This window comes from Sorex araneus, chromosome 11 (genome assembly GCF_027595985.1).
Source record: "Sorex araneus isolate mSorAra2 chromosome 11, mSorAra2.pri, whole genome shotgun sequence".
Taxonomy (NCBI): domain Eukaryota; kingdom Metazoa; phylum Chordata; class Mammalia; order Eulipotyphla; family Soricidae; genus Sorex; species Sorex araneus.
In genome coordinates, this window is record NC_073312.1 from 39,123,790 (window position 1) to 39,150,541 (window position 26,752).

At 43.2% G+C, this 26,752-nt stretch overlaps 1 protein-coding gene across 1 annotated transcript in view; it reads right to left on the bottom strand.

Moving 5' to 3' along the window:
* The window catches only part of WDFY4 (WDFY family member 4), a 248,928-nt gene that overhangs the window by 147,110 nt on the left and 75,066 nt on the right, over positions 1–26,752 (bottom strand). Inside the window, exons 23-32 of the mRNA XM_004607397.2 lie at positions 23,620–23,772; positions 21,919–21,992; positions 18,986–19,147; positions 18,311–18,402; positions 16,478–16,577; positions 12,788–12,993; positions 11,792–11,961; positions 9,208–9,333; positions 3,998–4,162; positions 184–387 (exon numbers count right to left, since the gene is read on the bottom strand). Of these exons, the coding sequence (XP_004607454.2) occupies positions 184–387; positions 3,998–4,162; positions 9,208–9,333; positions 11,792–11,961; positions 12,788–12,993; positions 16,478–16,577; positions 18,311–18,402; positions 18,986–19,147; positions 21,919–21,992; positions 23,620–23,772 (1,452 nt within the window). The remainder of the gene's footprint in view (positions 1–183; positions 388–3,997; positions 4,163–9,207; positions 9,334–11,791; positions 11,962–12,787; positions 12,994–16,477; positions 16,578–18,310; positions 18,403–18,985; positions 19,148–21,918; positions 21,993–23,619; positions 23,773–26,752) is intronic.

Below are 26,752 nucleotides of genomic sequence, written 5' to 3' on the forward strand. Positions count from 1 at the left end.
ATGGTTCCCAGGAGACTCCCTCCCTCCACATCATTGCCATCCCAAGAGATGTCTGCAAATCAGCTGGCACCTACAGCCTGAGTGAGCCCTAGGGGGGAGATAAGCCCTCAGGTATCTCTGGGTACCTCCTGCCCTCAAGGTCTGTTTCTATGACCCAGCCCAACAACTCCCTTCCCAACATACCTCCAGGAGCACCTCCAGTGGTAACCACTGCTTGGGGCTGGAGGCCACAAGCAAGAGCTCCTTTAAGAGTAGCTGTGTGAACTCCCTCAACTGCTTCCGGGTGGGATGTGACTTGGCAGAAGCCAGGAGACCCTCTACCATGGGGTCTCCTTCAGCCTCGGCCTCAGGACTACCAGCATTCTGGATGAACTCCATCGCTGCTCCCTTGAAGACAAGAAAACCCCAACATGAGCTGCCTTCCCTGCCTCATAGTTTTCTCACCCACATCTGAGGTGTAGACAGGTAGTCGTACCATCAAATCACTTACACATGAAAAAACAGGTTCTGAAGTGGGCAGTGACTGGCCCCCAGAGTTTTGTGGCACATAGGTGACCTGGTGTGGCCTCAGAGCCTAAGACAGGCAGTAATCAGGGAGAGAAGCAGTGCTTGGAGCAAGAAAGGTAGATCAATAGGTGCTCCGTTTTCATCAAGTGACGAAAGTGTCCTGGGCAAGTGACTCCCATCTCTCAAACAGCAATAGTGAAAAGGAGCTCATGAAAGGTAACTGAGCAGCAATGAAAGAAAAGTGGAAGTAACCATGCCTGTCCTCAGAAACAGGGTCCAGAGAATTGCTTCCCGCCTTATTGTGGGGCCTTTACTGTCCAATTCAATCTTCACCACCTTCTTGGCTCTGCTGCTTGCAGAGCAAGATTCTGTGGAGCCCAGGCATCCTTGAGACATCTCAGTCTTCTACTGGGGTTTGTGCTTATAAAAAGTATCTGGAGATAAACCAGGTAGGGGTCACAGGCCTAGAGACACCCAGGAGGACAGACACCAAGATGTGCTGAGGGGTCAAATGACATGTCCATGGATACATGGCCAGGACCTCCTGCCTCCCGGCCTGTGAACTTCTCATGTGCACTCATCTGTTGGCACCTCCCTTAGCTCATTCATAAAATTAATGCAGCCATTCTTAATTAAGCCATAAAATGAATTTAATGGCACCGAGGGAGGTTGTGACTGTATTAATGAGCTCCATGCAGCCTTGACTGGAAAGGACTGGAAAGGTGCCATCTAAATCCACGGCAAGGCTAAGCCTTTTGGTCACGAGCCTTCTGTGCAAAGAGGGGTTGGCACATTTTCGGTGCAACAAAGGCTTTTGAGGTAATTTGGGGTTGGTGCAAGGAAAGGTATGAGGATACGAGTCACAGAATTGGACAGTAGGACCTCCACAGGGCCCGATTTCTCTGAAATAGCCTGGGGAGGTGACTTTGGGCCAGACCCTCCCCCAGGCAGGAGCAGTTGATCTGGGGAGGAAGGTTCCTGGTCAGCTATCCTGCAGGCTGCCGGCGGGCGGTTGCTGGAGCCTGACTCAGCAGAAGGTGAACCTGGCAGGCAGGCTGAGGGGCCCATGTGGTGATCTGGGCAGAAAATGTCAGGAATTTTAAAGCTACCCTCATCCCTCTCTTGCTGCTATACGGGTCTTTCTCTGGTCTTAGGGCATTATCTTTTCACTCTTAATTTTTTTTAATGTTGCTTTGGTTAATATTAAAGCAGAAGATCATTTTATTCTTTTTCAAAACCTAACCTTTCAGTTATTAAATCAACAGAGAGGTGGGTCGATGAGCTGAGCTCATTCTTTGCATCTAGGAGCCCTGGATTTAATCCCCAGCCCCATATGGTTTTCCAAACACTGGCCAAGCATCACCTTTAGAAGCACAGGAGTCCAGAGCAGCCTCTAAGCACCCCCAAAACAAAACGGTTCATTTTAAAAGACAAATTACTTACTCATGATTTTATTTGACATTTAATTTTACTTAAAAAATGTGATTTAAAAAAAAATAAGGGAATTGATGGGCTGGAGTGATAGCACAGCAGGTAGGGCGTTTGCCTTGCACTTGGCCGACCCGGGTTCAATCCCCAGCATCCCATATGGTCCCCTGAGCACTGCCAGGAGCAATTTCTGAGTGCATGAGCCAGGAGTAACCCCTGTGCATCACTGGGTGTGACCCCCCCAAAAAAAATAAGGGAATTGGGGTAAGATTTAAATCTGGACTTTGTGGCCAGAGAGATAGTATAGGAGGTAAGGATATGTTTGCAACCCAAGTTTAAATCCTGGCACCACATAGTGCCACAAGCATAGGCACTGCCACGGCATTTCAGGTAACCCCTGGTGGCATCACAGGGCCTGAGCAGCACTGCGTCCTCAGGCTGTCCATTGAACTGACAGCCTGAGGACTGTCAGTTCACTGAGCCCAGAGAAAAACTAGGCCGAGGCAGACTGGTGAGCAGTCTGGTGAGAAATGCTCCGGACCCGAATCCGAGCCAACAACACCAGGGATCCAGACGGAGGAGGTACAGCTGGTACACCTTCTCCAGATGGAGCCCTGGCGACACTGAGCAGCAACTAACACGGCTCCGGGTTGTGGGACTGGAACACATCCGAACCGCGCAGCCGCGTTAGCCGCGACCTTTTCTAAAAACTAAAAGCATACAATCTTTTAATGGCAAACCAATTATCAAATGCTTCCTTAGTAGGGCTGTCTTCCTTGGGGGAAACTCCAACAACAATAGTGAGTTTTGCTTTACAATATGGAATGTAATCAAGGTAGAGAAAAAATGAAGTGAAATTCATCAGTTATGCAGTTGGGGGTGAGGGGCGGGGGCTGGGGGTATACTGGGGATTTTGGTGGTGGAATATGGGCACTGGTGAAGGGATGGTGTTTGAATATTGTATAACTGAGACATAAACCTGAAAACTTTGTAACTGCCCACATGGTGATATAATAAAAATAATTTTTTTTAAAAAAAAGAAAAACAAGGCCGCTTTATCTCTCTGAGTTACTCTTTGCCAACTGAACTTCACCAGCACTGGCTGCCTGCAAGAGTGACAGAAGTACCAGGCTCCAGATGGCTCAGTAGAGATGGGACTTGTCACTCTGAATACCCTTCTAGAAAAGATTGGCAAAATTAGCTTAATTAGCTCATGTCCATTTATTCAGCTGGTTACTCAACAAATAATTAAAGAGCGGCCATGGCCTGCCCAGCACTGTGATTGGTGAAAACACTCTAATCTCCCTCCTTCGCTCTGTTCATCTTTCTGACTAGTTCTTTCCACAGGAGCTACCCAGTTGCATCCAGGCTTACTAGCTCATACACTGGGCGTGTGTCACTTCCTCCTCTACCAAGGCAGAAGTAACAAGCAGCTTTCTCCCCTTCCTCTTCAACATCAGTTCTTCCACATCTGACACACCTGGTCTTTGTGGTCCTCCAGAGGACACAGGCCCTGTCTTGGCTGCCCGCCACCACCCCCAGCCACAGCTGCCAACCTCCACCCTTTAGGGACTGACTCTTGGGTCTCATGCTCACTCCCATTTATTGCCCTGGTCTCTTACTCCCCACTGTCTTGCATCATCCCCTCTAGCATTCTCTCTCTCTCTATTCCCAGCCTTGACTCCTCTGACCCTACACAAACTAGGCCTGAGAGATGAACCCCAGCCTGCAAACAGGACCAGGGGCCTGAGAACCAAGGACAAATCAGAATCTTGTCAATTCCTGCCTGAGGATTCACTTCATCTAGCACCAAATTTATCACTCATGAGATTCCTAAAAACTCAAAAACAATGAATTTCAGAGCTGAAAATTACATCCAGCTGCCTCCCAGTCAATAAAAGGAACACTACTCAAGATGTTTGCTCCTCCAGCCACAGTGCCTTAAAATGTGTTTTATTATGGCAATTGGGTTAAAGTTTTGCCCTCCTCCCTCCCAGGGTGATGACCCTCACCTCCTTCTATCATTGAGGAGGAGGGAGAAGGGTATAATGGCTTGTACTACCTTGGATGTTCCCAGAGGAAAAGTGACTGCAGCCAGGGTCTGGAGGAATTCTGGGCTTCGCCAGGCTGGATCCTGAGGGTAGGTTCTATGCACCAGGCTAAGGAACTGCAGCACGCTGGCGGGGAAAGTGCGTTCCCAGGCTCCATCTTCGGACTCTGTGGAGGGCTGAAAATATTCCCGGTTAAGCTTAGGCCATGCAGGGAAGCAGACTGGGCACTACTTAGGAGCCAGAGGAATGGAAGTCTAGGGAGAAAGAAGACATTCTGAAACTTCTTAGATTTCTGGAGGTCTGGATGTGCAGGGGATACTAATTAATAGTTGGGGAATCTGTTTTCTATGCACAACATTGTTTTAAGGCTATACACATTTTCCTCTTCACAGTCCTCTGACGCAAGTTCTAGGTTTATTTCTACTTTACAAATGGGAAGTCGGGCCATAAGAAACAATATCAAAGTAAAGCAAGAAGCAAGAAATAAAATACACAGAAATATATAGCAGCATCATTCAATACAGCTAAGAGACTAGCCTCTTTCTCCCCTTTGGGCGTCTTGTATTTTGATGGTTATTTACTATACTTAATGAAGAATGCCTTCATGGTAATTATCTTTATTGAACCAAAACAATCTTTAAGTGATAAAGCTTTATTACATACTTTTTAGATCCAGATTGGGTTTTCTGTTTGTTTGTTTGTTTGTTTGTTTTGACCCAGTATAAGAGTAAATTGTAAAACACAATTTTTACCATTTTGCATTTGGTAATATAATGCAAGTATTTTGTCTTAGCTTTTTACTTCCCTTGTCAGGCTATGTATTTTCTTTATTTTTAATGCTTCCATCTACTCATTTTGTTTGCTTTTTGAAAGTAACATTAACTGAAAGGCAATGAAATTCTATGCCACAGACATGGAAATATATTTTTAGGCATCCAAAAATTAATTATGATTGATCATACATATAATGTACATAATGTAATCATAAATGAAGTTTCTTAAAGATGAAAAGTATGTCTATAAAACACTGACTACAACAAAATGAATCTAGAAATGAAAAGAATTTTAGAAGTTCAGGGCTGGGGAAATAGTACAGGAGTCAAGGGACTTGTTTAAAGCTGATCCCATTCTGTTCCCTGGCAGCACATGAACCCCCAAGTAACACACAGAATAATACCTGAGTATCATGAGTAACACCTGAGTATCATGAGTAATGCCTGAGTATCACAAGATGTGGCCCACATCCCTAGCCCTCAAAAAAAGTCCAACCATATGTAGATTGAAAAAATGAGTCTAATGGTCTTTAAAATTACAACCACAGGAACTCTAGAAAACAACAAATATCTGAATATTAGAACTAGGCAGAATAAATAATTCAGAGAATGGTTTAAAAAAAATCCAAAATTTATCTGTTCAATCAATCCACATACTGAGCTTGGTAGGATAGAAAGCTTCAACTTATAAATTCAGTATATTAAGAAGGAAATTTTCACATAGAAAATTAATTTAAGAGGCCATTTATACAAACTGAATAAATGAGAATAATTCTTTTTGTGCAAGGTAAGTGCCCTACCCACTGTACTATCACTCCAGCCCTAGGTTTTCTTTGGTTTTTGTTTTTTAATTACTTGAGTTTCAATAGTGTGGATTAGAAACTGTATTAGTAATCTGAAGCTCAGGATGAAGTTTACTGCTTCAAAGCATATGTGAATCCAAGAGTTGAACCCAGGGTCTGCGTGCAAAATAGTTCAGCTCTCTGAGCTATCTCCTCAATCCCTGTATATACATGTGTGCATGTATATATGTAAACACATGTATGTGTGTGTATATATACATATATGTATATATGTATCTTTTTTGCCACGTTCCAGGCCACTTTCCACATGCTTGGGCAGAGCCTCATGCATGAGTGAACACATTCCTGGACACATCATCATAAAGGGGAAATACACACACACACACACACACACACACACACACACACACACATATATGCCTCTCGGAGAGCCTGGCAAGCTACTGAGAGTATCCCACCTACACAGAAAAGCCTGGCAAGCTCCCCATGGCATATTTGGTATGCCAAATACAGTAACAATAACAGGTCTCATTTCCCTGACTCTGAAAAGAGTCTCCAATTGTTGGGAAAAACAAGTAAGGAGAGGCTGCTAAAATTTCAGGGCTGGGACGAATGGAGACATTAGTGGTGCCCACTCGGGTAAATCGATGAACAATGGGATGACAGTGATACAGTGATTTAAGATAAAATTAAGATAGGTCACAAAGACACTTCAAAATTGAAACACAGGGTCAGGGAGATTGTACAAAGGTTAGGGCATGTGCTTTGCATGTGCCCAACCTGGGAATGATCCACAGCATCATATGACCTTGTGAGCATTGTCAGATGTGACCCTGGAGATCCCTTAGAACCTACTGTTACAGCCCTTGTGCAGCCCATTGTGGCAGGGCCCAAGTAGCACCACATCCTGAGGCCCTAGAACTGACTTGCTGGCCCGCTTAGCCATATACTGTTGGGAGTGACCTTCGGCACTCTGAGCATCACTTTGGGCGGCCTCCCACCGAAAAAGAAAATTTTAAACAAGGCAAATATCAGAGGTAAAAATCAGACCTAAAATGTTTCATAGAAATAATTTAAATATAAGACTGAAAATCTAAAAAAGGAAGTTTTCATCTTTAACATGTTATAACAGAACACTATTATCAAAACCTGATTGTCTTTAACAAAAAGAAAATTGTGGCCTACAATTATTTATAACTACAAAGGCAAAATAATTAATGAGATACTTGAAAGTAGAATGAGAGCTTTCACAAACTTTTAAAAAATGTAAGACTATTTTCAATCTATTCCAGAAAATAGAATATTGGGAAATATTGAGAATATTTCCAAATGCACTTTTGTGAGGCAAATATTATCTTGATCACTGTCACTGTCATCCCATTGCTCATCGATTTGCTCGAGCGGGCACCAGTAACATCTCTCATTGTGAGACTTATTGTTACTGTTTTTGGCATATCGATTACACCAATGGGTAGCTTGCCAGGCCCTGCCATGCGGGCAGGTACTCTCGGTAGCTTGCCAGGCTCTCTGAGAGGGGCCGAGGAATCAAACACAAGTTGGCCATGTGCAAGGCAAACGCCCTATCTCTGTGCTATCGCTCCAGCCCATGATACAAAAATCAAATAAGGACATTCCACGAAAAAGCCACAAACCAATATTCTTGACATAGACCAGTGGAACATTTGTCACAAAATTCTAGCAAACTGAATTCAACAATTTATTGAAGAAATATATATCATGTCAAAATAGGGTCTGTTCCCAGCACACAAGGATGCTTCAACATAAACAATTCAATATCATGGGCCACATCAATGAAAGAAAAAGCTCCTTGTGTAGAAAAATATCCCATTACAGGTGACAAGAAAAACCTCTGAAAGGGTAGATTTCAGGTGATTTTACTTTCAAATTTCCTCTTATTTAAATTGTGAAGGTGATCATGCAGAATTCTACAAGAGCAATATGATTTCCCATACATATCTAAGCTTCCAGTTGCCCTTGGATTCTACCAAAGTCAAAATTGTTCATCTTCCTAGCACTGTTCTTGGTCCAGCTCAGTGTCCATGGGCCATGTGACCTCAGGTCCTTCTCACTGGTCTCCATCTCTCAAGTACCCATCCACCCACCTCTGTGTATTTTGAAGGCCTGATTCAAAAGTATCCTAGAAGCCTTCCCCTGTCAAGACTAATTAGTAAATATCTATCTTCCTAAGACAGGCTACAACCTCCCTAGCCACTCAGTTGAGAAGCCTACCTTTCTGGTACAGGTGAACAACTCTAGAAGAGAAACACTTTCCCCCTCCAGAGAATGGCCAACACTCCTGACAAAAAGAAGCTACTCAAAAATGTTCTCTGTGACTGAAAGACTAAATATCCCAGTGAAGAGAGCAGAATGAAAACTCGATGTCTTACTCCTTTGACTGGACTATAACTGAGTTTACCAAGAGATATGGGGAACGGACTTGGGGGAGAGGAAGAGACACACAGAAGTCACACAGTACAGTGGAGGATGGTCTTGGAAACTTTGATGGGAGGGAAGCTGCAGGAACTTTATGCATCAATATCATAAATGTTAACATTGTTGTTATCTATGTTACCTAAACTAATACAAAATTAATATATATTTTTAAATTTTTCCAGGGCAAGTGTGAGGCTGGGAGTTCAATCAGTGGTGGTCATCAATTCTTATGGTTTCAGTATGGGGATTCCTTGTGAGATAAATGGATAAATTAATAAATATCTTATTTCAACACATAATCATCTCAGATATTATGTGAAATTTTTGTAAATATTGGGTACAATCATCACATGAAGCTTAAATTTTTTAATCTTATAGTCAGCTGCAACTGAATGGAAGTTGGGAATATTTTATGAAGTGAAAGTGAGAAGGATAAACTATTATATTATTTCATTCATTTGTGGCACACAGAGAAAAAAATCAAGAAAATAAATAGTATCAAATAAAGATCTTTTTAAAAAATATGAGCCACTATATTTGGGGCTGGAGCGATACCACAGTGGGTAGGGCGTTTGCCTTGCACACGGCCGGCCTGGGTTCAATTCCCCCATCCCTCTTGGAGAGTCAGGCAAGCTACTTATAATATCCCGTCCGCATGGCAGAGCCTGAAAAGCTCCCCATGGCATATTTGATATGCCAAAAACAGTAACAACAAGTCTCACAGTGGATACATTACTGGTGCCTGCTCAAGCAAATTGATGAACAATGGGATGACAGTGCTACAGTGCTATATTTGAGAGAAACAGATTGTGACAATTATGTGATTAAATATATTTATCTATATAATTATTTATATTATTATTTATATAATAATCTATATAAATAGATTATTCCATCAGAATAAGACTTGAGTGCCAGGATATTAAAATTATTTAGCAAATTTTCAAAGCAACAAAGAAAATTAAAAAGGAAACAAGAAGAAAAGGTTGCCTGGCAAGTTCATGTACACACCACTGGGGACCAAGAAACTTCAGTCCCCTCATGCACTTAAGCCGTCACTGAGTCCAGCAGGCCTCTCCCAGCCAGCATTCGGAATCAGGCTGGCCCTTCATCATCCTTACTATTAGGAAGCCAAGGAGACCATTCCAAATATCCACCCATCCAAAGCTCCTCACAGAGATTATGCCTCACCTGGTTCATGGTGACTTTCAACATTTCCAGAAGCATCAGGGCTCCTTCTGTGCACAGCCCCACTCGGAGGACTTCTTCCCTATGGTGCCGCAGCAGAAGCCACTGGAACATGGCATCCAGGCTGTCCTGAAAGAGGAGGGCGGGTCGGGGGGGGGCTATAAAGAAACCTTGGGCTACAACCAGAAAGCCATTTTCTGCCCAGACCTGGTGTTACCCAGGGTACCCCAGGGGGGAAACATCAAAGCAATACCCTGGGTGGCTGGCCTCCAAGGAGAATCCCAGCCCAGTCCACTCAGGGGCTGTCAAGGGATGCATCCCCCCAGGAAGATGCCTACTGGCAATTTGTGTTGGAGAAACATCACAAATACTCATGGACCCAATTGAAGTAATGCATTTTCACTAACAAGATTACAGAGGGCATATGCATTTGAAGGCTTTAGAGGGAAGCAGAAATTAGCAGAGAGAATATGGGGGTGACAGGTCTGGCTTTGTCTCTTTTATTTATTTTTGGTTTTTATGGGATTGGGGCATATTTGGCAGTACTCTGGGCATACTCTGGGCTGTACACAAATGTATCACTTCTGATGGGGCTTGGGAGATACACAGGGTGCTGGGAATCAAATTTCGTTGGCCACTTGCAAGGCAAGCACCTTACCCACTGTACTATTTCTCCAGCTCCCTGACTTTGCCTCTTTAAAAGCTGAGATTACTACACAAGTGATTCATCCTCTTGGCAGTTCTGTTTTCTCCTCAGTGAGTTGAAAATTACATTATCCACCCCCTGGGACTGTTAAAGATGTCAAGTGAAGTAAAAAAGTCTATTCCAGGTCCTGACTCTCAGCAGATATGTGTTCCCTGCCATATATTCTTGGAGAAACAAAAATACAGACGGCAATGAACATAGCACAGCACATTAAGGACTGTATTTGGAAGTGAGAGCTCCATGACTAGGAGAATATATAGATTTATATCAGCAAATAAAATAATTTGCAAGAGAGGTGGAATTTTTTACCTTCTACCTGCAAAACCATAAGGAGGGTACCTCCATATCTCCATTCAGCTTAACTCAATAAAAATTCAGAAATAATTCCAAGGTCTACTCTTTGTTAAGCATCAAGGATGGTAAGCAAATGATGGAGCATTCATTTGGGGTACTCAGTATCTAAGGAGAAAAGCAACTGCATAAATGTGTCAATTACAAGGTAAACATATTTGAGGTCCAGAAGACAGGGTCTTTCTAGCAGGATCCAAGCAGGAAGTGATATCTGAGCTAAGTACTGGGAGAAGAACCCTCCCCAGTCTGGTGAGAAAGGGAGAACATTCCTCTCTGATGTAAATTAAAGAGTACTGAGTGACTTGCTGCTTCAGGAGCTGACTCAAGAAAATAAAGCAAGAGAGGCCGGAGTGATAGTACAGCAGGTAGGGCATTTGCCTTGCATGAGGCCAACCTAGGTTTGATTCCCGGCATCCCATATGATCCCCCAAGCACCATCATGAGTAATTACTGAGTACAGAGCCAGGTGTAACCCCTGAGCATCACTGGGTGTGACCCAAAAAGCAAAAAAAAAAAAAAAAAGAGAGAGAGAGAGAGAATATAAAGCATGAAAGTCTGGAAAGGAAGGAAGCTAGTTGAAGAGACAGGCCAAAGGGCACATTTGGAATACGCTTAATGTCATAGGATTTTTGTTCCTGATTAACTCATTGGGTGAGCACGTAAATAGACTTAAGGAGATATAATTAATGAGTATAGAGTCCTCACTGAAGAATTATCCAAGAAAGGACAGGGAGTGAGAAATAGGGCAAGGCCTGAAAGGTTTGAGTCTAAGGATAGTCAGTTGTAAGGAGAATATGTTTATCACACTAAGAAGACAGAAGCTGTGGAAAGGGATCTGAAACAGAAAAAAGAAGAGAATGAGGGGCAGCAATCACTCAGAAAGAAAGGGTAGAAACACTGCCATTTGCTAGCACCAATGCAAAGAAACTGGACTGTGGGCATGAGACCTATCCATGGTCAACTTTCAGGGGCTAGAGAAATAGTGCAGCAGGGACAGTGCTTACCTTGTACATGGCCGACCTAAGTTTGATCCCTGGCATCTTATATGGTACCCTGAGGACTCTCAGGAGTAATTTCTGAGTTCAAGTCAGGAGTAAACCCTGGTCATCACAAGTGAGCCCCACCCTATCCCCCCCCAAAAAAAACATGATCAACCTTCATCCCCACTTTGAGTCAAGTTATCTGAGCAAAGAGGGGTCTGGCTGCAAAGGAAGCCAGAATAGGTAAATTTACATTTAGATATAAGGGAATGGCATGCATTACTAAGGAAAATGGGCACAGTTTTTCAAAAATTTTTGACTGAGGCTCTGTGAAAAGCTGGTGAAAGAACATGGGGCAGCAAAGAAGGAAGAGGGTCAAAACAGGAGCTGGGAGCAGTGGGAAAAATATGCACCTGCTACGTGGAGATGTGAAGCACCTGAGCAGGGAATTGTGGGCAGGGGGAGGTAAGTCTTAGGGAACAGCTTTGGTCACATGAAATCAGGAAATCAAGCGTGTCCCTTCATCCTGAGGGGCGCTGCATGCACCTACTTTGGGCCCATCCACCAGCTCTGTGAGGGACGTCTGTAAGAAGAAGGCAGCAACGATGAGGTAGACCTCTGGGATGTGAACATGGTAGGCGAGAAAGTCATTTAAGACTTTGAACCCAGGAAGCAGGCACGGGCTCGGGTCAGGCGTGAGAGTGGAGTTCTTCAGGTTACCTATTGATGGAACAGAGGGAGTACAAAGTCCAGTTGAGAACAACAGCCATTGTTTCTGGTCAAAGTGGGGTTTGTGGACATGAGGCTAAGCCCCACCACTCTCCCAGTTCAGAGAAATTCTGTAGATCAATATATGTCATATTTCCAAGAACACAATAATTCAATTCCTTATTCCTCACATGCTCATTTATTTGTTTGTTCATTCAAGCAATTACATATGCTTTTTAAGTGCCTCTCACCTAATAGAAATATAGTTGATAAGCAATTAACATATCATTTTTCCTCAAAGTATACAAAACCTCAAACCATTTTAGAGTGTTCTGTCTATATTTCTATGCTGGGAGAGTCACACATGAAGCCATTAATGCACCAACAAGTGTATGCTTGTAGATGGCAATACATACTATAAATAAATGGTGTAACAGAGTATTTCCATTCAGGCAGGACCCTCCTCTTCTGGAAGAAGTTGCATCTGAACTGAGACCCAAAATGGGAATCCACATCGACCGGCATAAACAGACTGGCCTACTTGGTTGGGGGTTAAGAGGACACCACAGAGAAAGGAAAATTGGGACGGCAATGTCGAGGAATGGAAAGAAGTCCCTCATGTCTGCAGAGCAGAGAGGCCATTTGGGATCCTGGAAAGGAGAAATAGTCTGCAATCCTCTGAGGTCACGGGCATCCTACTACAGGGCAGGTTACTACAGGGCAGGGCATCCTACTGCAGAGAGCTTTGAAGACGCAAGTGAAGAGGTACTCAGCAGTTTCTCACTCACAGCTCCTGATGAGGTAGCACCCTGCCTCCTGGAGGTAGATGCACACTCACCCATCATGATGTCTACGCCTTTGGAACTGTGATCCACCCAGGATCCCGCTGACAGTCCATCTTTGAACCGCACACGCAGGGATGGGCTGGATAAAAAGTGCAGCAGCAGCTTCATTCCCAACACAGTGGTGCTGGCGTGCAGGTGGCCCTGCAGAAGCAGCAGGAACCAGTCAGGTCCCAGGTGCAGGAAGAGCTCTTCCTTTGACCTGGAGATGAGGGATGGGGGCAGGTATCAGTGAAGACAAGAAACCATCTCTTCTTGGCTTCTCAGTATCTGTGTTGCAAACCATGATGCCCCAAAATAAAGAAAGAATAAGAAGGAAGGTGCCTGCCACAGAGGCAGGGGGTGGGATGGGGTAGGGGTGGTGAGAGGGATACTGAAGACATTGCTGGTGTGAAATGAACACTGGTGGAGGGATGGGTGTTCGAACATTGTATGACTGAAACTCAATTATGAAAGCTTTGTAACTGTATCTCATAGTGATTCAATAAAAAAGTAAAAAGTAAATAAATAGATAGAAGGGGGAAAAAGAAGCCATGTCTTCTTTTTTTTCCTGTGTGTTGCTTTTATTTTATTGAATCACTGTAAGATAGTTACAAGCATTCATGTTTGGGTTACAATCATACAATGATCAAACACCCATCCCTCCACCAGTGCACATTCCCCACCACCAATATCCCCGGTATACCCTCGCTTTCCCACCCTCTCCCTGCCTCCATGGAAGCCATATTTTCTTGACAAGTCCAGAAAGCACAGAAAATATAGAGCCTAGTAATACCACTTGATATTAATTCCTGCTATCACTTACTGAAGCACACACTGTATATTTTTTTAAAATAGAGAAATAAAATGCTAGCAAGATGACTACAAAATGGATGACTTCTCTTTCACTGACTGGACTATAGGTTAGTCAAAACTTTTCAAAACCATTAGAATTTTAGCATTAATTGATTAAAAAATGAACAAGCCCGGACCCTCTGCACCTAAAGACTTTGATTCCAGAGACCTTCTAACACATTTTGGCATCCAGCGCAGCTTCTTACAGCAATGCACTGGGACTGTGAGCTGGGCTACAACTCCAAGCTGCCCGGGGATGGATCTTTCCTCTCCACCCTGTTTTTCTGCACGGAAAATGGCGGCGACAGCAATATCTACATGGTGAGAGCCATCTTCTAAGACTCCTAACCCAGAGGTATACGGTTTTTACACTTGGGGCTCCTAGGGAATCATGGGAAGTGGGTGTAACCAGCACGCCCTAGGCCCAGATAAATCCGGAGCTGCTGAGAGTGAAATGGACCCTCTGCGCCTAAAGACTTTGATTCCAGAGACCTTCTAACACATTTTGGCATCCAGCACAGCTTCTTACAGCAATGCACTGGGACTGTGAGATGGGCTATGCAGTTTCTGGCAGAATTTTCCGTGGACTTTATACAGAATTCCAAAACCTCTCAGCCGCTGCTGCAGCGGCGCAACTAAACATCTCTTAATTGTCAGCAATGTGAAACGCTTCCTTTTTAGCAGGTCTGACTTTGGGGGGGAAACTCCAAATAATAGCAGTGAGTTTTTTGTTGAAATATTGAAGGTACTCAAAGTAGCAGCCATTTTGCTAGACTGAAGTAAGCAACAGCCCCACGCCAGCTGAGAAGAGGAACTATCCCTCTTTCCCGGTTGTTTCCCATTTTTGGGGAGAAACTCGGCGTGGCGTCCACCATACTATGAGATGCGGGAAGGGGGATGGGAGGGGGAAAAAAAAGAGGAAAATAAATAAATAAATAAATAAATAAATAAATAAATAAATAAATAAATAAAAATGAAGAAGCCCTTGGATAGTCCTTCTCAAAAAATATGGTGTCTGAATTACCATCCATCTCACGAGATTGATGCTGTGACAAACAACAACAACAACAACAACAAAACCCCACGATGGCAATGTACCCACTTCTTAAAGTATATTGGTCAAAACTACTCTAAATGGCTATTCTATTCTGTATGCACCTTTTTCAGTTTAGGTAAAACAATATGTGATTAACTGTCTCTTTCAAGATTAAATTTTAAAATGATGAGATAGGAGACTGCAGTCTTGCCAAGAGGAGGGAGGTGGGAAACCAGTGAGCTGGAATCAGCAAAAGATACAGACCCCTGAGAGCCAGGGAAATATCTATGCATGCTGGACAAAGTCTCAAAGTCAGCTGCCAGGCTTCATATGATGAGGATGTGGGCACTAGAAGTCAACAAACTGTCTTCTCTTTCAGTCCTGTCTCCAATGCTGGCTAAGCAACAGCTCCAGTGCAGCTCTTGGTGAGCTCAAGTTTCTTTTCTCTATGTTGATGAGGACGGTGGAGATGGTGGCAGTGATGATAATAGCATCTTGTTTGCAGAGAGTTTCCACTAGCCCTGGCACTCTGCTCATGCTGTCCCTGAAAAGCCTCTTTCTATTTGTGGCAGGTACTACTTTTTATCATCTGATAAAGGTATTTCAGAGCCATAGAGGACTTAAGTTGACTCTCCACAGTCCTTGAAAGCAGAGATGGAATTTTAACCCAGGAGGTCTAGAAGTCAACACCCAGAGTTTGATCTAGTTTGACTAGCTCTGCAAGGCATCTTCCAGTTCTATCATGTTTTGATATCAGAGAGAACAAAATAATGGTCACAGAATGGAGAAACGACTGGAGGTTTGGGGAGGGAGGAGGAGAAACCTCCCAAGAAGTGCTCAGGTGGCCCTGGGGCCATTTCCTGATGGCATTTGACCATTGACTTGATGGGTCAATGTGATACTACTCAAGCCCCTGCATGCTACTTGTCCCCACAGTGTCAGAGAAGAACTAGACTCACACCTGGAGATGCTCAGGAACCTCATAGCTATGCTCAGAGAAGCCATGAAATATAGAGGCTCTAACTGGGACTGGGCACACACTAGCCACTGTCCAATATGCCAGACCCTCCAGCTGGTGAATCTTAATAGTATTTGCAATATTGCTTTACTGAAAAGGGGAAATTCCCCATCCTCACTACTTTCTCCCTTAAACACTCTCATTAAAATGCCAACTCAGCAAGAACAAGCATTTGGATGTTCTTGCTCAGCGCTGTACCTTCAGAAGTAGAAATTTCCTTGGTACATAGTAGATGCTCAACAAGTTGTTACTAAGCGCATGACTTTGGGGTTAGAAGTAAAGCAAGCAGCCAGTGGGAGTCAATGGAATTTTACATAACATGCTGTTTTAGAAAGTTAATTGAAGGCAGATACTTCTTCTCCAACTTGGATAAAAGAACTAAATAACTAACAGTAAATAGCAGGAGAATCTGGCAAGCCTTTTCCTTGATAGATGTTATTTAGCCCAGCCATTTCTCCATTCTGGTGTCTGCCAAGTACAGGACATCAAAATCAGTAATGTCACAAGTGCCAGAACAATAACAATTACATGATAGTATTGGCGACAAAAGGAGTTTATTGTCATTATACCAAACCAGCTCCTAGTCACACACACACCCATTTAGCTTTGCACCAGAATATCTTAGGGCAAGATCTGCTTTATTGGGTGGAGAAAACACAATTTTCTTTCTGACTAGTGCAGGAAACACAGTGCAGAAAACCAACTCAGAGATACTAAACTTTTCATTAAGAAAGGTTTTAATACCGCACCCTGTATGAGGCAACCTTGTGCCAAATCACTCTTCCTGGAGCTACTTACTCAGAGGACAAATGAAGTTGGGAGGAAGATATTACACTGAGCATCATCTCCAGCAACTGGTTTCGGAGCCAGATTGTCTTTCCAGATGTTTGGCTTCCAGCTACAAAAAAAGTAAATTCAGTTTTGAGTAGAAACGGATGTAAAGAGACACAATATTTGCTGCAGCAAGCAATCGTTTTCACCAAATGCTGCGTTCACCCAGGAACTGGGATGTGTATGGGATCCCAAATATTGGCATTCAATTCTACACTTCAATGTGATACTTAAAAAGAATATCAGGAAGTGTTCCTAAAGTTCTCTTTAACTAAAAATGTTTTCAATGCTCCCCATTTTACCCCCAAATCTTGAAAATGATAAGATCATATTTATCTTCAGAAGAATAATCTTTTGAGGTGATCATAGGAGGCAGCATTTCTTGAGCACATTTGAATATTATGCAAGACATGGAGAGCGAGTATTGAGGAGCAGAGACTCCATCTCTCTTCTGCTCTCAATTTACTTCCATGAAGCTGCCAGCGTGTCCACATTGCACTAAACCAGAGTGTGAGTTGTGGCAAGAGGTTCATAAATCCAGGAGAAGAAACTTCGTTTCTGAAATATTAAGGTATCCCTAAAGGAATGCCATTTCTGTCTTAATATAGATAAAAAAAATACAGAATGGAGTCCTTTGAAAAAAGCAAGGCTGACTATGTCAGTTTCCTGTTTGGTCCCTCACCCAGTTTTTCATAAAAGTGGTTGGTCATTCTACAACCAATTCAGGACCCAGAGGACTGATTAAGGAAACTGAAGAAGTAGAGTCAGACCTTTCTCTACTTGAATTTTGGCCTCATCGCTTACTAGGGTCTGAATCTTTCTGCGCATCAGTTTTCTCATCTGCAAAATGAAACTGAAATCTCAGGATTGATCTAAGGAAAAGGGAAAATGTATCTGCTTAAGTAATTCTGTCCAGGATATCCTTTTACTACAAAAATAATGCTTTATAGCTGCTGCATTCAACTCAGTTAACCATTAGTCTCATGTGGTTGTTGAGCATTTGAATGTAGCAAATATAACTAACTCATTGTATTTTATATTGAACTACTTGTGATCAATTAAAATGTAAGTTTAAGTGGCTAATTGAGGCTAACGGCTCCCCTCTTGGACAAGACATATTTGGAGGGCCCAGGAAAATTTGTTAGTCAATGGTTCAAGTACCCTGGGAGAGGAACCTATAACATGACATAGCAACGGAACAATGCAGAGTACACTTCCTCGCGTAGTTGGGGAGGACTTCAAGAAACAAATCACACTCCTGGTCTTTAGCTCAGGAGAACCTAGAAACACAGAGGCTATCATTTGACTTGGTTTGGTGAGATAAGGAACAATTTGTCAAATGAAGGGTGTCTAGGAGGTGTGATGGGGCAGAGGGAGCATTCCTACAGGGGAAATAACACGTATGGATCATGACTGGATAGCAGATCATTACACATTAGGACATCAAATGAGCCAGTGCTAAATTTGGGGTTTTCTTGGGGAGCTGGGTAGGGGAGATTCACCCAGAAAGGTGAGCAGGACCTAGAGCATGAAGGGACTAGAATCAACCCAGGGGCCTTGGAAGCTGTCTCAGGTTGTGAAGGAAGGAGCTACAATATGACTTTATTTGTGACTCCAAGAGACCTATTGCCTCATATGCTTTATTTGGGATCAACTGCTTTGCTGTGACTGCTTTTCCCTTTATTTGCCAGCCCTCACCCCACAATTCACTCTGCAAAAATGACCCCACAACACTGCCTCTCAGGGGTACCATAAGGGTCATCCTGCTGTCATCAGACTGACATCTGAGAAACATCTCACCAGGCACAGAGGGGTCCATGGCTCCGTCCACGCAGATCTGCCTCTCATTCACGGACGAAGGCTTCAGGGTGTACATAACAAATAGTCCAATTCTTAACACATACACGGAGAGAAGTATATGCTCAATTTCCACTCAACCTGGGTCTACAGAACACATCTGAAGATTTCTATACAGATACACCCAAATGTAGCTTCAATGGAGGGCATGAGGGGATTTGCACTATTGTACAATCAAGTCAACATTTCCAGAGGCCATTCAACCCTATCAGGATTCATAAGAGCCATTCCCTCTGGCTCTGTTCTCTGTCACATACTGTGAAAAGACAGCAATGATGAGGGAATGGCTATGTGGTGTGCCAGCTGGGACTGTCCTCGGAAACTCTGAACAAGATAGACATGGGGTCTTCAGCAGGTGAGGATGGCTGGGTTCACAGACATTTCTAAATTCTTGGTTCAAGAGAGTGTTCAACACCAGGGAACACAAGGTCTTTTGGAAAGTAGAGCAACCCTCCTCTCAACACTTGGCCCTAAACAGAACCCCCTTGGGGGATTCTAAGGAAATAGTCTGTCACTGCATTGAAGGATTGAGTGCCTGCATGAAAGATTTGGGGACAGTCTTCCCTTGCAAAGTAATCCTATAGTACTACTCTTCTCCACAAAAACTTAATACATTACCTGAGCAAGTCCTGGATGCTGAAATAACCTCTCAGCTGGCAGCCTAGGATGGCTATAATGGTGGGGATCTTGGAGGGGGTGAGGCCTGGCTCATTGAAGAGAAAGATGAGCTTGGGTATGAGCTGTACCTGATGCGCAACTTCAGCATTCCGGGGTCCTTCCCTGGTGAGCCCAAGAGAGAGAGAGACAATAAAAGCTTTTACTGGAATGAACCAAATTTGCTGTGTTTCTGCTAAAAAGGTTTCCCAGGCTGGGCTTGCTCCATGGTCCTCAACTGTGAAGATCTTTTGGCAACTCATCAAAACGCTGTCAGACGCTCATTGAATATGTGTCTACCAAGTGCCAGAGTCACAGGGGATGAGCTTCCCGTGCCCTTCCACCCCCCAACCCCCGGAAACCGCCTTCAAAGACAGCCCCAATTATTGACTTTTAAATTCGAAGCCTCAGGGAAAAGTAATGCTGGTCTCAGAAAAACTCAGAATCAAAAGAGCAGACTAGTGTGTAACCACGGAGCACTTCCCAACAGCCAGGAGCGCTGCCCTCTGTGAGCCTGTCTGGGTGAGCGCTCTTCCTGCCTGCCCCAAACCACAAAGTGGATGAGCACGCCGCCGAGAGTCAAAGGGGAAAAAGACAGAATTCAGGCATCCTCAACCTACCCCCCTCCTTAAGACAATCACAAATCCAATTTCCAGTAAATTCTACTCCCCCAAAGAACACAGCTCCCAGGGTACCCGGATCATCTCTTAGAAAACAACGGGTACAGAAAGAAAGTGGAATGCAGGGAAGAAAAAAGAAGTTAGAGGAGAATGGACTAGGGTGAGTTATTCCATACTTAGTTTCACCTTCATAATATACAAAAGAGCAAGAACCTGCCTAGCTCTGTGACTTGTATTCATCAGCTCAATAGGGAAAATGCTTGTGTATCTGCCTGCAGGCTTTTGCTGTGTCTTTATATCTTTCTTTCCTTCCTTCCTTCCTTCCTTCCTTCCTTCCTTCCTTCCTTCCTTCCTTCCTTCCTTCCTTCCTTCCTTCCTTCCTTCCTTCCTCCCTCCCTCCCTCCCTCCCTCCTCCCTCCCTCCTTCCTCTCTTGCTCCCTCCCTCCCTCACTAATTCACTCCCTTTCTCTTTCCCTCCCTCCCTTCCTTCCTTGTGGGGTACTCAGATGTATTCTAACCAGTCTCTTTCCTTTCTCTGTAGAACTGTGCCCTGTTCTTTAAACTTGCAGCACTAAGAGCTGCCTGTGAGCAACTGAATAGAGAGATGTTTAGAACACATTCAAGACCCCAAAGGTACCAGTGATGGCTAGGACTCATGAGGAGACAGGTGGGTGGATATGTTGGATTCCCTACCTCACTTCACCCTTATTCTGATCACAGCCTCTGGCTTTCTCTGGGAGTTAATTATTAACTCTTTTTACCTTACCTCCACCCACCCTAGAGAGGAAGTGATGCTCTGGACCACCCAAGATGGTTCCAGTGAGCCTTCCCCCATCTCAGGTTTACAAGGTGAAATAAAACCCTCTCTTGGGACTTTGGGGAGTGGGAAACACTTGCTGAAGGGTCACCCAGAAGCAGCCACTCTGCTGCCACAATCTACCAAAATAAACCAGCGCAGAACAAAGTAAAGACTGTGATAAATCCCAAGTAAAATGCAGTGAGCCCACCCAACCATGTTGAAGATTTGCCGTATTCACCTATATGATCCATCAAAGTTCCCTTCTCTCCTTATTTTCTCCTTCTCTTTTTCCTTCGTATTCTTTTCTTTCTAAATTGGTCTGAGTTATAGTTCTGCTGCTTGCAAACAAAAGAACCCTAATTCAGGAAGTGACCTGAAGAATTTAGTGGGTAAGTAGTGGAGTACTTCCTTGTTAAATGGAACAAAAAGACATGTTTTTCTATGAAGGCTACACTTACCAATCCCCTGAGAAGGTAAGAGCAAAACTTGCCAGGACTAAAGAAACTTCTTCCAAGACCCAAACCACCAGAAGACATAGGTCCTTCCCTGGAAAAGACTTTGCTATAGACCCATCCAAATTCATATGTTGAAACCTTACCTTTAACCTGATGGCATATCACGTCACATTAAAGGAGGGAATGGGCTGGTGAAGATGAATCCTTTGGGTGATGTTACAGTTACTAGGGGAGAACCCTCAAGAATAGGGGGGATGAGAAAATGACACTGGGATCAGGGGTACATGGCTTTAATGCACAGGCCCTGACTTTGGTCCCCAGCAATGTATTTGCCCAAGACACTGCTGGGTATATCACTAGTTGGTCCTTTAGCACTATCAGATGTGCAATATTCCCACACCTGAGCATTGAACCATTTGGTCGTATGGCCAGGTATCACCAGAAGTGGACTCAGGGCCTCCTGAGCACTGCTTAGGCGCCCTCCTAAAATAGTAAGACTGGGCCAAAGAGATAGCACAGTAAGTAGATAAGATACTTGCCTTGCATGCAGCCTAACCCTAAACCCTACCAGGAGTGATCCCTGAGCACAGAGCCAGGATTAAGTCCTAAGCACAGCTAGATGTGGCCCCCAAATAAAAAAAAACAAACAAAAGAGAATGGGACTAATATCCTCATGAAAGGGGCCTCAGAAACCTCCCTCAGTCCTTCCACTAAGGGAAGTTAGAATCCCTCAACCAGAAAACAGGTTCTCATCAGATTCTTAGATGACTAGTCTTGAGCTTAGAGTTCTAGCTTCCAAAGCTGTGAGAAATAAATCTCCATTGTTTATGAGCCCCCATGTCTATGATGTTTTTGTTAGAGCAGATGAATAGTCTGAAATAGAAATGCTTCTTCCTTAGAAGAGAGTGCTCTGGGGTGGAAGAGGCTTGGCTGCTAAACCTTGGGTCATCCTGCCCACACAGTTCCTCTTCTTGGTGTGAAACCTTTGGTTCTAAGCTCTCTGGTCACTAGAGCTCAGCATACCTTGGTGATCGAAGGATTTCCGCAAGATGGGAAAAGAGAGAGAGTTCTAGATTGTCCACAGTGTTCATCCAGAGCTAAAAGACAGAACAAATACATCATGAAAGCAAGATGCATATGAATAAGGTTTACCAGGAAGCATGAGTAGATAGGGTGCTGGGCATAATCTCCCTCAGCCTAAAATCACTAATATGTTCAGGCTGAAGTATCAGCTCAGCAATCCTGAACAAAACATAGAGGAGCCTTCCCAGAGAAAAGGTTTAACTCACATTCTGTTCATCCCCATCTCTGCTGCATAATTTATTCCCAGGCCACACTTTTTATGTTGGGGGTGGGGGCGGGGGGGGTTGTTATTGTTTTTACTCCTTTTCAGGTTTGCAAACAATCTTCTCTTTCTTTTAAGCAAAGATCATTTCAATATGGCAGGGTGAACGCATGTAGGTATTAATGAGACCATGATCTCTATAAATTCTGGTGTATCTATAGGGCTTTGTTCACCCAAATATTCTCATTGACCAGACAATCTACATCAAAATCTTGTAAGTTCAGTATGACTGCATTTTTAATCAGAGAACCATGCTAATTCAGGACTTTTGGTGTCCAGCCCCGTTATTCAGCTTGGATCTCCCTACAAACTCCACAACTGTTGGATGTAATGGCATACATTGCTTCTAGAGAGGCAGATCCTTTAGATACTTGGAGGCCTTCAGGCTACCTATGCCCTAGATGACCTGAGAAATTTAACGAGTATTCTCAAAGTGAACACAGTGATTCAGACCTCTTCATTTGATAATTTGTAGTGGGGTGGAGGGTGAGTTATATGAGTCATTTTGAGACCACTAAGTTCCCTTACAGAAGTAACCCATAATTCTGTCTTAAAAACTTTCCTCTTCTCTAAAAACTTGTCCCATGTAGTTGATTTTCCACTGGGATTTTAACCATCCATTTTCCATCACTTCCGCCTCATCAGCTTACAGTCAGGCTCATAGGCACTATTTCAACGATTTTTCTATAAGTTCTATTTTCCTCCTTGTTACTCAAAATCTCGGTGTTTCTATTTTCAATCTCCCCTTTCACTCTTCCCCACATTCTCACACCACTGTTAATGTTTAACTACGTCTTCGGCAAAGCTCCAATTGGCCCTGAATTCAACTATCTCTTCCCTTATTTTACTTGATCTAAGCAGATATTGGGGAGAGGGGAAAATCAATTCTCTCATCCTAATCTTTAAATTTTCTTATGCCTAATTTCATTTTGCTTTATTTTATTTCATCAGGGTTGTTTTTTTTTTTAATTAGTTGCTTCTTTTCTTAAGTCCAGATCTAAAAGCCCCAGCTCAGCTAAGGGAATAACTTACTCAGGAAAGAAGTAGGGTAATGTTTACAGTCATTAGGTGATCGCCTACATTTCACACACATACTGGAGCTCTGGAAGTCATGAAGCTTGCCTGAGGCAATTCATTGAGGCAGCATTTCATTATAAACCAGTACCTCTGGGCTCCAGAATCTTTGTGGCTTTCTCTCTGACTATCATCATAATTGTGATAAAAAGCTGACCTGTTGGGTTTAGAGGAAGCTCCAGAATTGAACATCACAAACATGAATGCATTCTCATGTGTGTGAGCACACAAGCACATGAGCACATAAGCACACACAACACACACATACATACACACTTAGGGCTGATGACAAGTTCCCAGTTTACCTCAAAATTGCAGAGTATATGCTGAAAGACCCCAACATTGGTGATGGCAGATGACCCAAAACCCAACTCTGCAGTGCCGGCAATGGAGAGGATAAGCTGGAAAATGCGATAATTTAGGAGAAAAGTTTTCTTCCTCAGGAGAAAGGCCATTATCTGAAAGGTTAAAACATACAAAACAGTTTCCTTGTGAATGAACTATTAGGACTAATTTCCTTTACCTGTTTGTTCTTACCAGCACCTTTTGTCAGCCCCATTTGAAAACTTCTCTCTTTGCTGCTGCCTCCTTCACTTTGCTTCACTTCTGAAGAATAGGGAAAAATCACCTTCTCTGGATATTTCCTACCACTGTCCATATTTCTGCACTTGTGTAAATTGACCTTACTGGAGGCCCCTACTCCCTTTCTTTTTTATATCTTCAAAAAGCCACACTCTCTGGGTTCCTCCTAAGCTACAGAGCACTCTTTCTTTTTCCTTTGTTGGACCTGACATTCATAGCTATCCCATAAATATTGTTGCATTACAGGGAAGCCACAGCTTCACAAGAAAGCCACAGCCCATGAGACAACTTACACACAGCTTCACTTGAGACTTCATCCATGATATGCTGTTCTGTTGTGTCAGGCTCTGGGAAGCTAAAACATGCTCAGTACCTATCCCAGGATGAAGGCCCTGTGATCCCTGTAGCCCACACCCATCCCAGAGATCAGGGAGATGAATGCCACCTAATCTCAGATATCTGTTTGCCCTGGTCACACACAAAAAAAAGGCTACCGGGTCATTCGTTAACACTGTGGTCTCATCATCTCTTCTGTATTCTCTTAGCCCAACTCATCACAGCTCACTTCTCTCCATGGACTTCAATTCACTCTTCTCCCTGTCCTCCCAGATACATACTTTCAACAGTCCTTGGTAATCTTGCTTGTTGTTGTAGACTAAGTATGTCTTTCTAAATTCATATGTTGAAATTTTATCTATCAGTGGGATAATACTTGGAGGTGGGATAGAACTGAGATTAGATAGTTATGAGGTGAACTCTTCATGAATAGATTATAAGTCGCAAAAATGTTTGTTCCCACTTTCTATTCTCTATCATCTGGGGATGCAACTGGGAGTCCAGAAAAGGCACCTCAACAAACTTGACTTTCCAGCCTCTACTGTGAGAAATGTTTGTTCTTCATAAGCTACCCCATCTTTGATATTCTCTTATGCTACCCCAAATTACTGAAGATTCCCAAGATTATCAAATATTCTAAATCTTTTTATACCACTCTAGTGACTATTTTGACACATTTGAAAACTGACAGCTCCTCTCTTCCTGCCAGGAGTCTTGGACATAACTGAAAATTGCTTGAAGAAATTTACACACTCACGCTGACTGCATTCACTTCACATTAACAGTATCCAAAGACTAATTGTACAATATATTCTTACAGTTTAAGCTCAATTTTTGGTGGGGTTCTTTTGTTTGTTCGTTTTGTCTAGTTTTATAAGATCATTTTTTTCATACTAAATATGAGGATTTCATCTTCCCTTGGGGAAGGGGACAATCTTTCTCCCCTTCTTCCATCTGACCTTGTATTCTTCTGAGAAGATAAAACAAAACCCATCAGACATGAACAATCTCACTTTCCTACCACTAGATCCACAGATTGTGTTCCTTGTCATAAGATGCTACATCCTTCTTGGCTTCTGAATCTTATCCCTCACCTTTTCAAGGCCACGGCCTTTAGGGATAGCTCCTCCCTTCTTCCACATTCACTTTCATTTCATTCAGCTCTCTCTCTCTCTCTCTCTCTCTCTCTCTCTCTCTCTCTCTCACACACACACACACACACACACATATACCATACACATACACACATACATCTCCCTCTCCACCAACAAATCTGCACTGATTACTTCGCATATTTAAAATAACCCCCCGCTGACTGTAATCTTCCTAGTTCAGACCCTCCTTTTTGTAAGCCAATTTCTAAAATACATTATCAGCACAGCACCTTCTGGCTCCACAACTTCACTTCTGTCTCCCTCCAAACCCTCTGACTAATGCCTCCACTTTTCCCTTACTTTAGAAAGGTCATGAGTGGCTCCCAGATGCCATTATTCAAAGGGGATATCTCTGTTGTTAGTTTGGTTAATTATTTATTAGCATTCTATTTGTCTGACCAACCCCCCCCTTCTCAAAACACTCTTTTTTCAGCTTCTTTAAACTTAATTTTCTATTTCTTCATCTTGAACTCCATTGCTGGGTCTTAATCATATTTCCAACTTCTCTGTGATTGATTCACCACCACCACCCCGCCCCAAATTCTCTTCTGTTCTCTCCCTGTTCCTTCTCTTAGGCTATTTCATCTTTGTCTATGGGTTTAACATTTTGAGTAAAGCTCCCACATTTATACTTTCATCCCTACTCACCTCTCCAAGCTCCAAAGTCATCCATACCAACTGATGTTTTGCCTTTGATGCCTCCCAGACACTCATACTTTATAGGTCTCAAACATCTGTCTGCCTTCCTTTCTGTAGCACTAGGCACGCAGCACACAGCTATGACTGTTTTTCTTTGCTATCTTTCCCGGTTACTCACACAGATCCCAAGTCTCCCCAGATCAGTAATATGTTCTCAGATCATGTTGGATTCTATTTCAGTCCACTACTCAAAGTTCACCCCTTTACCTCTTCTTTCACATTGTTTGTGTCAAAGGGCATTCCAGAGCATCAATCATTTCATGTTCTTACCAGCCTCCTTTGTGATAGTTAATAACCTCTGAGATAAAACCCGTGGTGTGGAAGAGTCCTAGTCCTTCCCTCCCTTTTCATCCAGGATTGCTGTGCACTGACCACAACTGTCCTTTCCTCCCTGCGTTATGGAGGAACCCGTTCTGGATCCCTCCAGTGTTCACATTGTTACTCTGGAACTAGCCTCCCTTTTTTCAAAACCATGTTATAAAAATGTATCTTATAAACCTCGACTGTATGTAACCTAGTCTGATAAAAGGAAAATAAATACTTGTGATAGAAATAACAGAAAGGTTTATGCTGTCATCCCGCTTCACATCTAACCGAAAAATCAGTGAAAGAACATAAAGGAAGAATCTAAAAATGATTTTATTTTAACCCAGAGCAAGACAGACTC